Source organism: Rosa rugosa, chromosome 6, assembly GCF_958449725.1.
Source record: "Rosa rugosa chromosome 6, drRosRugo1.1, whole genome shotgun sequence".
Taxonomy (NCBI): domain Eukaryota; kingdom Viridiplantae; phylum Streptophyta; class Magnoliopsida; order Rosales; family Rosaceae; genus Rosa; species Rosa rugosa.
In genome coordinates this window covers 6139134-6154310 of record NC_084825.1, presented here as the reverse complement: position 1 = coordinate 6154310, position 15177 = coordinate 6139134, and the positions used below count along the sequence as shown (strand labels likewise).

General features: G+C 39.1%; 1 protein-coding gene across 4 annotated transcripts; it reads left to right on the top strand.

The window, feature by feature from the left end:
• The first annotated feature begins 270 nt into the window (after window positions 1-270).
• Window positions 271-6545, top strand: LOC133714491 (uncharacterized). 4 transcript variants are annotated; one of them, XR_009848695.1, is made up of 5 exons: window positions 271-586; window positions 1177-2651; window positions 2728-3556; window positions 5019-5145; window positions 5265-6545. XR_009848695.1 is itself a non-coding variant. In XM_062140611.1 (5 exons), the coding sequence occupies exons 1-3, from the start codon at window positions 2300-2302 to the stop codon at window positions 3497-3499; spliced, it is 825 nt and encodes a 274-aa protein (XP_061996595.1). In that variant the 5' UTR covers window positions 2073-2299; the 3' UTR covers window positions 3500-3556; window positions 5019-5145; window positions 5265-6545. The 4 variants fall into 4 exon arrangements, 2 of the variants coding, with proteins under 2 accessions (XP_061996595.1, XP_061996594.1); XM_062140611.1 differs by lacking the exon at window positions 271-586 and having other exon boundaries at window positions 2073-2651; window positions 2874-3221; window positions 3375-3556; XM_062140610.1 differs by lacking the exon at window positions 271-586 and having other exon boundaries at window positions 2147-3221; window positions 3375-3556.
• The last annotated feature ends 8632 nt before the right edge of the window (window positions 6546-15177 follow it).

Below are 15177 nucleotides of genomic sequence, written 5' to 3'. Positions count from 1 at the left end.
TAACGGGTTGAGCCTGTTAAGACCGCTAACCCGTTAAGTCCGCCCGCAACCCGCCCGTGACCGCCCAGTTGCCAGGCCTACAGAGGGGTATGGCCCTAATTCACAGGAGTGGGTAAAAATTTTAAAAAGTGCTTGGTTCCTAAACAATAGTGAGTAAAGTATCTAGTTCAGATAAAGGGGACCAGAATTGACTTTGGTAGGTGATATCCTTTCCCAGAGACAAGAATCTATCTCTTTTGTAGGCTCCATATACCATTGGTATATGGCCAAAGCACAGAGACAGACGGCTCCCCTCAAGTCTTTTGAGGGGCTTATCCCTTCGATTCAACCACTACCAAGTAGTCAAGTGAAAGTACCTGTGTCGTGATCCCATCTGAATGAAGCCTGCACACTAGAGTCAGGGAAGCACCTCGTCTCAATCTGTAACAGCTTGGAAGGGGATGAGGATAAGGTTAAGGTTGGGACAGTCAGTTTGTGTGTTGTAAACTAAAAGAGTGTTGTGTTGTTTCTAGAGAGAGGGGGGAGCTTCTCTCTCTACATTCTCCACAACTGAATGTTTGATATTGCTGGTATAAAGTCTCTGCAGGTTCGCTTTTGCACATTTGATGTGTATTATTTTTCGGTTATTGATTCTATTATATGTAGTTGAACTCGACTCTTGAGGACTATATGGAATTTTAGGGAATGGTCATTAATAGAGCTTTTGATTCGGGTAGAAGTTCGAGAATTTATAACAGATCGACCAACCCTTTTCAGTGTTAATGTTGAACTCACAGCTTCTGCAGATACATAGGTTTTTGAAAATGAAGCTGAATGGCTAATGCATTATGTAAAGGGTGTATACATAGAATAATGCTCCTTATCAAAGTTCAGTGAACTCACTAATTTAGAATTGCTTGTAATGAAGCATTAGTGATGATGAATTACATAGACGTGATGGAATACTGATCACTGATCATATTCTATTCCTCATATTCCTATGCTAGTCATGCTGTAATGCAATTGGCGTTGACATCTTTTTCTTCCTTGTTCATGGAAACATCTTCTTTTCCCTTATAATCACTATTGGCAATTTAAAGTAAAGAAGCAGCACTTGTTCTTTTCCTTGGTCTTGTTCCTACTCTCTCTGTCTCTACGAATCTCAAAACCAATAAAAGGATTTTGCATTTGGTGTAGGTTCCTGGTGGCATCTTTCATAGACATTCTATCCGATGTTCTTGCGGCAGCAGAATCTCGAGACGACTTCGACGACGTCGCTTCCGCCGGGGACTTCAAGAATGTACGGGCTCATGGCGGGCTCGGTGTCGCGGGTTATGATGACGGGAGGCTTGGGCTTGTTCTTGGAGCCGGGAGGGCGGCCCCTGGGCCTGCGGCCGACTTCAATGGTGGCGCCGTCGCCGTCAGTGGGGTTGTTGGGATCTGAAACAAGCGGCTTGGTGGTTGTGCCGCTGCTGGTTCGGCTGGTGTCTTCTTCTTCAGAAGTTTGAGGCTGACATTCGCGGACTAGGGTGATCTGAAATGGGTTGGAGAAATGGTGGTGGTAGTGTTGCTGCTGGGGGTGGTGGGGGTGAGGATGAGATTGTGGGTTGTTATGATGGTGAAGCTTCGAGAACATGTTTTGGGTTTCACTCTTGGTGTCACCACCTCCGTATTCACCTTCCATGGAATGGCTTGAATCTGTTCAGATCCGTCCGATCTGGGTTAGGTCCTCACAATCACGTGTATTGCGAAGAAGAAGAGTTGGAGAGTGTTAACTTTTCATTAAGGGTAATTATGACATTTTATTGCTTCATAAGGTTATTTTTCAACTATTTCAAAAAACCAGGCTATAATTCAATTTGAAGATCAAAAAAAGATTATTCTTTAAAATTTCTCTCATTTTATGTTATTTTTGGAACAAACATTGGTCCTTTTATTTGTGTAATTAATAATTTGATTTTATATGTCTCATTTTATTTGTTGAAGTAATATGCTTATTATTTGTTTTGGAGAATGATTTATCCTGCAAATTATATAAAAAATTGATTTCATTTCATTTTCTTGGAATAAAAGAAAACAACGCGTTTAGAAACGCGCTAAATTTGAGACCCTAATACATAGCACGACGCCGTATTGGCAACCGACCCTTTCCTTTTCCTTGTCCTATATATTCGGAGTCTGAGGAGAATAAGAAGATCACTCTCTGAAATCACTGTGTGGGTCTTGCGTTTCATAAGGGATCTCCAATTGCACTCGCTTCGCTTATTTGTTTTCTTCTATCACTCTTAGTTTCTGGGTTTTGCGCTTCAGAATTGCAGCTATGGGTTGCGATTCTAAAAGAAGGCGTAGAGAGGATGTGGGTGACACAACGATTTCATCATCCAAGAAGCAAAAGCTGATGCCGGTGACAGGTTTGGAGCAGACCCAAAAGCTTCTTTGTTGCGGCATCTTGCAGGAGCTAATTGATCACCGTCTTGGCGCTGTGGCTGTTCGAATCCCTGATTCTCAGGAGGTTCGAAGGCCTATGGATCTGTCCACCGTCAAATCCAAGTTGGAGAGAGACAACTACTCCAGTATTGATGCCTTTGTGGCCGATGTCAGGCTTACCTTCCAAAACGTGTTATGGTGTTACCCTCTTGGAGCTAAACAGCGTGCAATGGCCAGGAATCTTGGTAAGTTTTTTGAGGCTAAGTGGAAATTAGGGTTTCCTGAAACTAGGTCTTCAACCTTGAAAGCTTCTTGTGCTAGTTTGGATAGGTTTGTGTCTCCTATTAGTCCAGTGAGTCCATTAAGTCTTAAACAACTCAACAACAACAACAACAAAAGAGAGGCCAAGAGGTCATCCAGAAACCTTGACGAAAAGAAGGGTTCTGCTTCTGCTATCACTTCTGCAGTGGATAAAGATAAGGAACACCGAATCAAGCGCGGCCTTGACGAAGGGAAGGGTTCTGCTTCTGCTATCACTTGTGCAGTGAATAAATATAAGGAGCTCCGAATCAAGCGGCTAAGGGAACAGGCTCGTAAGGAAATTTTGAGGGTTGAAGAGGCTGCTCGCTTGAAAGTCGAGAATCCTTTACAAGATCTTCAACAACTCAAGTTGTTGTGCAGTGGTGGCATCAAACAGGATTCTTGTTACAGGGTTTATCGTTGGTTGCCACTTGAGAAGTTGGGCATCTATTTGAAGAGGGATGAACTTGAAGATGTTGATGAGGATGAATTTCGCATTGGAGATTGGGAAGAAGGTGAAATCCGTTGATGGAGCTCGCAGAATTTCCATTTTACTTAATTGATTATCACTTCTTTAACTTGAAATTCTTTGTTGAAATTAAAGAAACTGAAAACAGTTTCTTCTCTAATTGTCTGTCCCTTGCATTGTGATTTGTTATGGTGAGCAGATGGAGAACAGAGTCCACAAACAACTAAATATTACATCCACATATGGTGGCATATCATCATCATCGTCAAGTACATACTGCTGCGTAGCAAAATTTATTCTATGTACAAAAATTCATGTACATAGAATAAATTTTGTATTTAGTGTGCTCCAATATTTGCTGTACTTGGTTGAGTATTGAGGGTACGTACTTTTCTTCATAGACAGCATTCAATTTAGACTGCTGAAAGTTTACGTCTTGGACATGAACTTATTCTTGGTTCACTTGTGTACAGAATTCTGTTTCCTCCAGAATGCATGGTGGCTTTACATTTTGTGTTTTGAACTTTTGAAGCTAGGAAAACTATGTTGTGAACTTGTGATGTTATGAGAAATTGCAAAAAAAAGGTCATCCTGTTAATGATTTTTTGTTTGAATTTCTTTTCGAACTATGTGATTCTATTTCTGTAGTTCCAGGAAATTAGATTTTAAACTTAGATAACCTTTTGTGTTGCCTAGTTGTAAGGGTTTTTGTTGAATGTGTTGTTTTGGAGATTTTTTCTTCTGTTTTGTGTTTTCAACTTCAGGAGCTTCCTGAAGGTAGCTGGTATTGTCCGCATTGCACCTGTTGGATAGATGGCGATTCTGCTGATGATAAAGAGGCTTCAAGCACTTCTGATGGATTTCAATGTTCACAGTGCAAGCAAATACCTTTTGTTAGACTATCTTTCTTGCACCTAAATAGTTTTCATTACCTGTAGAGAGGGCTTAAAGTTGTTTGTTGTGGACGTGTGCTATGTACATCAGAACCGACAGGTAACTGATATTGGTAAAAGAAAATCACCCTTAGTATAAAGAGTTTCCATGCTAGAAATCAAGATTTTCAATTAACTTTTAAGTTGGCACGCTGAAGCTGGTTAACGTTTTTAGAAGGTGTATAGCATTAGAAGCTTATGAGATGGTTAAAGAACAGAAGTATTATGTTTGAAAGCAGACAATTATTTGCTATCATCTTTCAGCTTTGACTTGTTATGAATTCTCAATTTCACATCCTGTCTATGTGCTATTATAATCGCTTTATCTGCTTCTACTTCTTAGATCAGTCGGAACTGGTTTTCAATTAATTATCTTGGTTTTAAAAATTATTTCCTCTGTGTGTTACTAATGACCTTGTGGAGAAGTTAAATTACCTTTCCATCTTGGTTTCACGGAAGTTCGATGTCTACCTTGATCATGAGGCATGTCTCAATAAAAAATGCATTTATGTAGGAGCCATGCATACTGAATTCTTGGTTGTGTTGTAGAAGCTGGCAAGAGGTATGTTAGCAATTCTAAATACACTTAGGAGGATCAGTTGATTTTAACAAATGAGGAAATTAAGGATTTCTCTTTTATCCTGCCATGTTTTTATTGGTAAAGCAAGGACTTCACTTACAGCTTGCTAGTGTTCAATCCCATTGTTTCGATATGGAATATTGTGGTTTTACTTTCCCGAAGCTTCATTCTAACTTTAGGCAAATACTTGCAAACTGTTAGTGTCTTGTTAATTATATCAAGGACTCCATTTTTTAACAAAGAGGTCTAGCTTGCTTGCTGCATGTCTTCTGTTTTTCAGAGTCAAATGAGGTTAATATTCAACTTAATGCGTATATTTTTCTCTTGCCAGAGTTCTCTTCCAAGGCTTGACAGAGGGGTGGTAGTGGAACTCTATTGAAGATGTATTTCCCAGGTCAGGCATTTGCCAAGAATCATTGTCGACCCGTGTATACAAAGTCCGATCTTAAGAATCAAAAGTATGCACTTCAACACGTGTTCATTTTCCTCAGATTCTCACATACAGTTTCTGTTTTCAACTTCAATTCTGCTTTGATTTCGTTTTCACAAGCACTCATTTAGTTCACTTGATTTTCAGATGTGCTCATTCGACAGTGGCAGAAAGAGCAAGGTCCAAAATTTGCACAAGTTTTCTAAGTGTTGGATTGCTTTCATTACATATGGTAGGTTGCCTCATGAGTTGGCAAGTAGTCTAACCACTCTAGTCCTTAAAGTGGTAGATCTGAAGACTGTGGTCCCCAAGTGAGGAAACTAATTAGTCCTACCCAAGTGCATAAGGTTCATTTTGGAAGGTTTGTTTCCGGCATATTGCTAGTTTCTCAAGAGATTCTTCATACCTTCAAGGACACTAAGATTTACAAGTTAAGGTCTATGTTAAACTAAAGTGGAAACTGATTGAAGGGGTACTAAGCAGGAGTGCCAATTCTGGGTTACTTGTACTGAACTCTCCATCTTTTCTTTCAAGGAAGACTTTCAGAGGTCTTCTGGCCGGTTTGCATACCTTATACAACTTTATATTCAACGGTGTACTACTTTCAAAGATTGCTGGAAGGAATTGGGAAATTACTTTCATCATCAAGGTCATCAACTATGTGGAAACATACCTACCATTGCCTTTGCTTATGAAGAATTTGGAAGTGCAGGACTCAGAAGATATATGAGCGTTGCGAGCTGTGCGTTTATTGATGGCTCAGGTTAACCATCGAGTCTGTACGCTGTTGCTACAGCTCAGCATAGGAGCTAAGACAACTAAACAGCATTAACTACTGGCAATTGCCACCACTAGGTTATGTGGATTGCCATGGTCTCATGGAGCATGGATAAAGGGACTACAAGTACTAGCTGGAGGAGCGGGTTGCATTATATGGAATGAAAATGATGACTTTTTGAGTGTGGTATATGTAGTGGATGAAAGTGTTATGGCGGAGGCTAAGGCTGAGGGTCATTTCCTAGTGGCATTGATATGCGCAAGGATGGAAGTATGCCACCACATAGTCAGACGCAAAGGATCTCATTTGACCAACTTCAAGGCGGTCACATTCTAGACCTGCCGAGATGGAGCGGAAGGGTTGCTGCATGATATTACTTCTTTGGTGCAGCGTTTAGAGATGGTATGTTTTTCTTATGTTTTCTAGAGGATTTAAAGGCAACACACTTTTTGGCAACAAATGTAACCATACGTGGGAAATTGCATGTTCCTAGGATTCTTCTATACGTTTGTTGGCTACAGAGCTTGAAACTGATCCAGCATTTTTTTGGTTACAAGAAACTGATCTAATTTTGATGTTTAATTTAAGAAAATTTCCAGTTGGTTTGAAAATAAATAAATAATAAACACTTCCATTTTTGAATTCTAACATACTGCGGCAAGCGCTTACAAATTTTGTGCAATCCAAGTCTATCGTTTGGCAGACCAACAAACACAAAGCCGGACCTGACATGAGGCCCGTGAGTCGGCCGTCTCAGGCCCGGTGTCTCGTCGGGGCCTAATATTTTTTTTTCTGGAGATATTTAAAAAATGGATCGTTTACGGTACATTAATGTACCGATACATCAAGTAGACTAGTTCAATACAGAGGTAGACTAGCTCAGTACATGGGTAGACTAGTCTATTTATGCATGGAGTTAGTCTATCCTTGTACCGAGCTAGTCTACCTCTATATTAAACTAGTCTACTTGATGTATCAGTACATTAATGTATTGAAGTCTTTTCCATAAAATTATTAAGTAAAAAAAATGTAAGTCTTTTACCAAACAATGAGATTGATTTAGTTGGCAAGTTGTATTCCTTTCCTTTATGTTACTCCTAGACTAGGTTTGAATCTCATTTTTGTTATGTATTTATTTTTGTTTTCAATTTTTTTTGTAAATATTTTTTTTGGCTTTTTTTTTCTTTTCTATAAAAAAAAATGTAGGCCAATTTTTATTTTTCGCCTCAAGCCTCAAAATCTCAAGTCCGGGCCTGATATACAAACAGTTCCGTCAGCTATATAATGTCACGCCCTAATTAGTTATTAACCATTCACATAAAGAACAAAGATGTCACCTAATCTCACTTTCCTATTTGCGTGAAGGGTAGATGATGCATTTGCATGGAGTGTAAATAGCTTCCGTTGCATCTGTGTTTCGATCTTTCATGTGTATAGCAATCAATTGCTTCTAACCGAGATAGGTGCCATGAATTAGTACTCTCGATGGAATTTTGTTTGTGCCTTGAATTTGATTAAAAGAACTTGAGATATCTCTTACAGGACCCTATGGAAAGACATGAACTTGTTTTCAACGTCCTCCCACTCTCTTTGCCGGTTGGCCTATGGAGCCTTGGCCATTATGAGCTGAGTTAGTTTGGACTTTTTTTGCCTTTTTCTTTCCATTTTGTGTAAAAAATTCTACCATGTTTTTCAACAATCATAATTCGTGTAGCAAAGTGGCCTAGTTCGTAACAAAAAACTAATTAAACTGTTTATAATCACTTAACAAAAGTTCAATCATCCAGTTCATGATCATTCAATAAAGTGAAGTTCGGCAATATATGCATCACTTATTTGGTAACAAGGTAGCATAGTTCTTGCCTTCGTGGTGTAGTTTCAAATTTGGGTTGTTTAGACTTTGAAGTTTGAAACCGTTACAGCGGAAGGAGCATTATATGCATCACTTAAAAGCATATTAGTAGTTGGATGTGTTGATCCAATCAATCACTCAATCATTCATTTGCGGTGGGTCGAAACGTATTAAAAACATTTTTTGACATTCAAAACATGAAAGTTCTGCTGACAATGCTGGCTGGGGTTAGCATGAAGGCGACAATAGGGTGTGAGGCTCTCGCATATGAAAGCACTTCAACCAACTAGCATTTAGTCTACCTAGCTAGTACTTCTAAGGTATTTCCCCTGCAAAAGGAAGCGTCAGTAAAGATGTCAAGTTCGACATCTAAGGTAACATTAAGGCCTCGTTTGGTTCACGGAAAAGAAAGTAATTCCTTTGCCTTTCCCATGGGAAGGGAAATGAAATTTTCCAAAAACTTTCCATTCTGATGTTTGGTAACATAAGGAAAGTTATTAGGAAAGTTGTTAAAAAATTTGTAAATAATGTAATAAAATAATATGTTGTGAGTAATAAATACAAGGAAAGAATAGGGGAAAGTGATTCATTTGAAGTTTGGAAGGAACCACTTTCCCCCTTATTTTTCCTTCTTTCAGGAAATGATTTCCTTTTCTTTTGCATCCCAAACGCAAGAAAAGAACAAATTTCATTTTCTGATGCTTACTTTCCGCGAATCAAACGTGGCCTAAAAGAAGTTACATATTTAATACACTAACCATTTGACACCAACCCCAATAAAAAAAATTAAACAATAACTATCTCCTTCCCTTTCGAGTTGGAGTGTTTACCCACAGACTGCTTCCTGTTGGAAGACTTGTGATGTGCATGGCCCTCCTCATGCTTTGAGGCCGTAGTCTTGTCACCAGAAGATGACCTATTCTTACTACCAGTAGGTCGTCCTCTCTTCTTCTTCATGCTGCCAGAAGTGGACTCTACGTGGAAGACTGGATCCAATCCAAGGTTTTCAGAATCCAGAATGAGGTTTCTCTTACCCACAACCAAACTCAATTTCAACTTCTTAGGGGATATGGTCAATCCATCTTCATGTCCACGACGTTTGCCAGTGAGGTGCTCTAGAGTTCCTACTATTTCTTGTAGGTCACGCACCATCACCTACCGCTTTTGCTTCGGAAACAAGACACTCAACGAGGGCTCACCGACTGGACCAGGAACTGGAGTCCTAAAAACCAACAACGGGCATGGGGTAGAAACCCTTGCCCTCATACCAGTAAGAACCCCGTCGTTGCTTGCGGTGCTAGAAGATGACGCCCCTACAATCCCCTGCATTGGCATACCACCACCAGTCGCCTCTGGAGCCAAACCCTGGGACCCCAGCACAGTCCGCTCAGCATCATCATCATCCTCATCCAGCGCCGGCCCTGAGCACGGTAGTCCAACGTGAGTTACAAGGCCACAAGTGGAACACCACCCAAACAACTTGTCATACCGGAACTTACACCGAAATTCAACTTCATCCTCCACTAGATACCATTGCTTGAACAACAATGGTTTATTCAATGGGATCTCAACCCTAATCGAAGCTTCCCGGCCTTCTTGGCATTCTTGTCAATCTCCTGAAAATCCCTCAAGGTGTAGCCAATCATAGTTATAACTCTTTTTGACCGGAACGCCGGCGGGATCTCCTGGAGGGTGATCCAATAGGATGCCGTGGTCAGGGGCAATTTTGCAACCGGCATGATGCCATCATACCACGCCAACTCCACTGGAGCATGGTTATAACCCCATGGCGCACCGCACCAGACCCGAACTCGATCAGCAGAGTCCGACAACGTGAAAAGCATCCTCTGCTCCTCCGCTTCCTCCACTTGCAAAGCTCCATTAATCCTCCAGGCGTTGTGGAACATCCCCATGAATGACTTGATCTTGTAGTCGCGGGCTGTGAGAAGTTTTCCCACCAAGAACACATTTGCTTGTCTTAAACCTTGGCCCTGTGTTAGGCGCAAATCAATCTGTCTCTTGCCTTCAGTGATAACAAGAGAGGTGGCTAGTCTAGCAGCTATGGCATCAACAGAGCTCATCTTGTTGACAAGGAGAAGCAAACAAACCAAAACCATGAACCTAGGTTGAGAGAGAGTTGACGGCTTCTAAACTTTTTGTGCAATGAAAAGAGAACGTGAAAATAGGTAGACATGAACTCCAACAACAATTTATCGCGTTATGCTAAGAAAATTTTGATCGTACTAAAAAAAAAATATTTTTCTTTTCTCCTTTCAATTGTCAGCCAATTTCAATTTCAATATGAGGTATTAGTGACACTGTATTTAGGATATAGATTGATGTATAGGTTTTAGAGACAGTACTTAAAGATAATTTAATTAGCTTAATTTATTTGCTTCACATTTCCATAAATTGTGGAAAATAAATTGGGTGCCCAAAATAATCAAGGAAAAATTTTAGGAACTCGTCGTGTAGTGTGTGCCTTGGTTTCGCGGCCGTGACACCATTGGTCAACTAAGAAGATATAGAAGTGACTATGGTTGTCCAATTTGATCGGATTCGAAACTATGGTCAAATTGACTTAATTTTTTACCACACACATAATTTACTGTAATAATCTAATCCCAACAGTTGGTTTCTCCATTTTTATTGAATTGATAAGGGCTGCCCTTTGGAGTCTACTATACAACAATATAGGTTTATAAGTCGTATAAATGCAATGTATAAGTCATACAACCTCAGTGGGCAAATTGGTATAGGTCAAGGTTTTTGTAATTAAAATTAAATTTTTTTATCTTATGTCCACAAACATCTATAGACGAAGTATTTATAGACTTGGTGTGAAAAAATAAGCACGTTTCGCGGTCGTCACGCCATCGGTTAACCAAGAGGACATACAAGTGACTACGGTTGACCAGTTTGATCGGGTTCAAAACTATGGTGAAATTGACTAAATTTTTCACCACACGTATAATTTATTATAATAATCTCATCCAACGATCAGTTTTCCCATTTTCTTTGAATGGATAGAGGTTGCTATTTGAAGTCCATGATATATAAATTAGGGTTATAAATGTAACTAAGTTTGACTTAGATGATCGAATTCGAAACGAGAACCAAATCAGCTGAATTTGCGGCAACCACCATAAAATATTATAATCCCTCAATCGAGAAGTTGGTTTCTCCAAATTCATTTTTCACGGCATTGTTGCTTTAGAATGGACCTCAACAATTTAAATGCAATGTTGACAGGACCCGCTCCGAAATTTCACCCTGAAATCCGAGGTGGCCCTGCGGGTCCACTTTCAGGTAAAAACCTACCTAAAATTCCGCAGAACTTCCCCTGAAAGTGGACAAACCAAAACCTGTTAAAACAAATTTACAGTTCTAAACAAACCTCCATAAACTCCTGGAGTCACCCCTGCTCCCATAACAGAACAACTCCACAATTTAGAGTATCAACATAATCCAAATATCTCCAGTTTACAACCAACTCATAATTTACAATATTAATACAAAAGTCTCATGTCTAAGGATAAAGAAATAAGGTACACAAAGTAGGTTAGCTAGTAATCTACGGATGATAGTGAGCAGTGATGGTGCTAAGCCTCAACTCCTAAGCCGAACAGCTACGCTGCGAACTGAGCATTTGAAACCAAAGGGCCCAGGGGAAAGTAAGTGAAAACACGGTAGCGTGAGTGGAAAAAAATAAGTAATTAAAAAGAAATTAGATTTTATACTTTCCCTTGTTTATTTCTTTAAAAGTCCAATGCCTGCAACATTTATAAAATAAATATATTTCTCACAACACAAAAATTCGTGAGAACATTCGAGCCCCATTGGTTAAAAGAAATCGAACTAGCCCCTCGAGATTATTTTTCCTCACGTCATTGGTATATATATGTATATTATTTTTCCTCTTGAGATTTTGGGGAAGGCTTACTGATTTTTTATTTTCGTATGGATTTTAACCCAGCATACCTCGGTCGTATTATTTTATTGCTAACTAGCCTATTAGTACTCCTCCCCGCTTACTATGTGTTTGCGGCTGAGTTGAGCAGAACCTGGGATGTTCTAGAGCCTGGGAGGCTCCTTTTTACGTATGGTGATAACTTCTTCCCCATACTTTATATTTAGTTGACTAGCGGGGCTAGTTCAATTTCTTCTAACCAGCAGGGATGGAATGTTCTCACTAAAATTTTCGTGTTGCGTGAAATATATTTATTTTATAAATGTTGCATGCATTGGACTTTTAAAGAAATAAACGAGGGAAAGTATAAAATCTATTTTATTTTTAATTACTTATTTTTGTCCACTCACGCTAACGTGTTTTTCACTTACTTTCCCCTGCCTTTGGTTTCAAATGCCCAGTTCGCAGCGTAGCTGTTCGGCTTAGGAGTTGACGCTTAGCACCATCACTGCTCACTATCATCCATAGGTTACTAGCTAACCTACTTTGTGTACCTTATTTCTTTATCCTTAGACTACTCTGATAACCATGGGACTTTTGTATTAATATTGTAAATTATGAGTTGGATGTAAACTGGAGATAGGGGTCATCATGGGCCGGGCTAGGGCCAGCCCTACCCTAATTTTAGGGCTTAGGGTAGGGCCGGGCTGGGCTTTGACCAAGTCAACAAAAATTAGGGTCGGGCCGGGCCGAGGCTTCAATATGTAAGCCCTTACTGATAGGAGCATTTTTATGCGACGTTTTAATAATTATTTCCTCATATTTTTCTTAGTTATTTCCTTTACTTAATCATTTTTAATTTAGTTTCTATTTTCTAGGTACATTGGAATAAATGACAAGGAAATGAGCTGAAATGAAGAAATGGAGTTTTCCTGGTCCGATTAGGAATCCCAGTCAACGCAGGAATCCTGATGAGGCTAGGAAACCTGAAGGCATTAGGAGACCACATGGCTTGAAGATGATGTTGGAGATATTTTGGGAGATTAAATCTAATTTTTGCCATGGGAAATGATGGAGATAATGTGAATTATCAAGAGAAGATCAAGGAGATTACGTTGAGAATATCAAGGGAGAGTTTCAAGGGATTGTGCAACAAGAAAATGCCCAAAACAAATCCAGATTCATCCCTCAATTCCCTCAAGATATGTTGGCCAAAATTAAGGAATTAAAATCTGCAGTTTTAATGTGAAAATCAAGAGAAAATCAAGGGGAGGACATTAAAGATAAAGCCATGGAGAGATTTAAGGGAGAAAAGGTTCAAAATGCGTCCGGATACATTGTCTAGGTTCATGCCTAGATATTTGGCCGAAAATTGTGAATAAAATCAGACTAAATCATGGGAAATTCGGCAACAATATATTAGGGATTGATTTTGGAGCTTTTTTGATTGGTTGGATGACACAACAGAGCTGACGTGGTGCTACGTGATTTGTCGAAGCTGTGTGGCATAATCAGATTAATTCCTTGGGAAATTAAAAGAAGGATCATGAAGCTTGGCCGTCCCCCTATATAAACCCCCTATGCTTGACGTTTAACACACACTTTTCATTCATAAAATCCTCCATAACGTCATAAGCTCTCCCTCCCTCTCCACTCTCTAGTTGCAAGTTCCGCGTTTTCAAGTAAGGAGAGGAAGAAGAAGAAGGAGACGTGAAGATCATATCCTCCATCGTCCACCTTGAAGACTTGCTTCCAAGATTCAAGATCCAACCATCAAGCTCTCCATCTCCATCTCAAACTCACGGTGTAATTCATTCTTTTTCCTTGTAATATTTTGATTTCCTTGTTTGATTTCGTAGGAACTTGTTTCTAGTTAACAATAACGTTTAGGACAAAGTTTAAGCCCAATTTCTATGTTTAAATAAAGTTTTCAAATTCTATAATAGTGATTCTAAGTTGCTTATGTGAGTTTGTTCGATTGAATTTGCTTGACAGAAAACTTTTATATGTTTATCTTATTTGGGTCGACACTTATAGGATTTGCATGTAATTGGTGCTAGATTTAGGTAAACGATTCACCTAATAGTTTTGTGAACCTAAATCACAAGTAGTAAAGGCTTTGGACAAAGGTCGAATTCAATTGAAGAGGATTGCAAATAGGTGAACTTATTCATAACTAGGTTGTGCACTTAAGTTGATAACATTTCTCTATGCTTCTTGCGTTGAACATGTTTTGATTAGCTAGCTTTCTAGACTATGATTGCATGTTTAATAGGATTGATCTAGGTGCTTTCACTTAGGTTAATTAGTAAAGGAAAGTAAAATATGAGAAATCATTTGCGTCGAATGTTTCACATGATCAACTTCTTTCTCATGCCTTAGATGATCAATTATAGGGTTTGAATCGAATTTGATTACATGGAATTAGTTTTGATCGATCTTTGTTTCTTACGTTTCCTTCTTGTATATGTGTTTTTGTATTTTGTTTATTTTTGTTTATTTTAATTTTCGAAAACCTTTTTCCTAAACCCCCTTTTATTTCATTACTTGTATATATTTTTGTAAATATTATACTTTGTATTTATTTTAATTCTTTATTTGTTTTGCAATGACAAGTGTACCCTCAATTTCCGGATTAGAACGATCTCTATTTACTGTATACTAACGATGATATTTTCAGGGTTAAATTATATGATTGGTTTTAGCATATCGCTCACCCGCCCTTAAGGCCCATTCCGCAAGGGTCGAAAGGGTCGGGCCGGGCTTACTTAAAATAAACTCAAACTGAAAGGTAAAAAAAAATAAAAACTTCAATATATGCAATTTTAATTGCGGTCCCTTAAAACTTAAGATCTTTGTCTAGTGATATCAATTAGATCGAGTGAAACAGAAACTTCTTCAAAAGCATTGAGAAGAACACATATATGAAGAGCAATTTGATACTCTGATGATATCAATTACTTATTCCAAAAAAAAAAATTACAAAATAAATCATTCTTGTGGACTTGAAGGTTCCTGCAATTATGTTAATGAACTTCCACCATGCTATTTAGGGCTGTCACTCAGTCGGTTCGAATCGGTTATAGGTATTACCAACTTCAAAACCAAAGCTTTCGGTTTCAAAATTGAGCTACCAATTACCAACCAAAATTTTCGGTTTTTAATCTGTACTTACATAGGCATTTGCAAGCATAATTAGCTATAATGAGCCACGCTCATGCTACCTCCAGCGATACCAACTCCCACCAAAGGTGTGATCTACGGAAACACAGCCAGACGGGCTACCGCCTGAGCCCCGGCTCACCCCAAGATCACCGCTGACGCGCCGCCATGCGCCATGCCAAGACAGCGGCAGAAGCTCCAGAAGCTGGGGACTGAAGCACATCAGTCCCACATCGAAAACATGGAGAAGCTCAGCTCCTTCCCCACCTATAAAAGGTTCTCTCTTCTCTCCTCATTAATTACGCATTCAATACTTACCTACTATTACTTTGTCAACATAAATACATTGACTAACTTA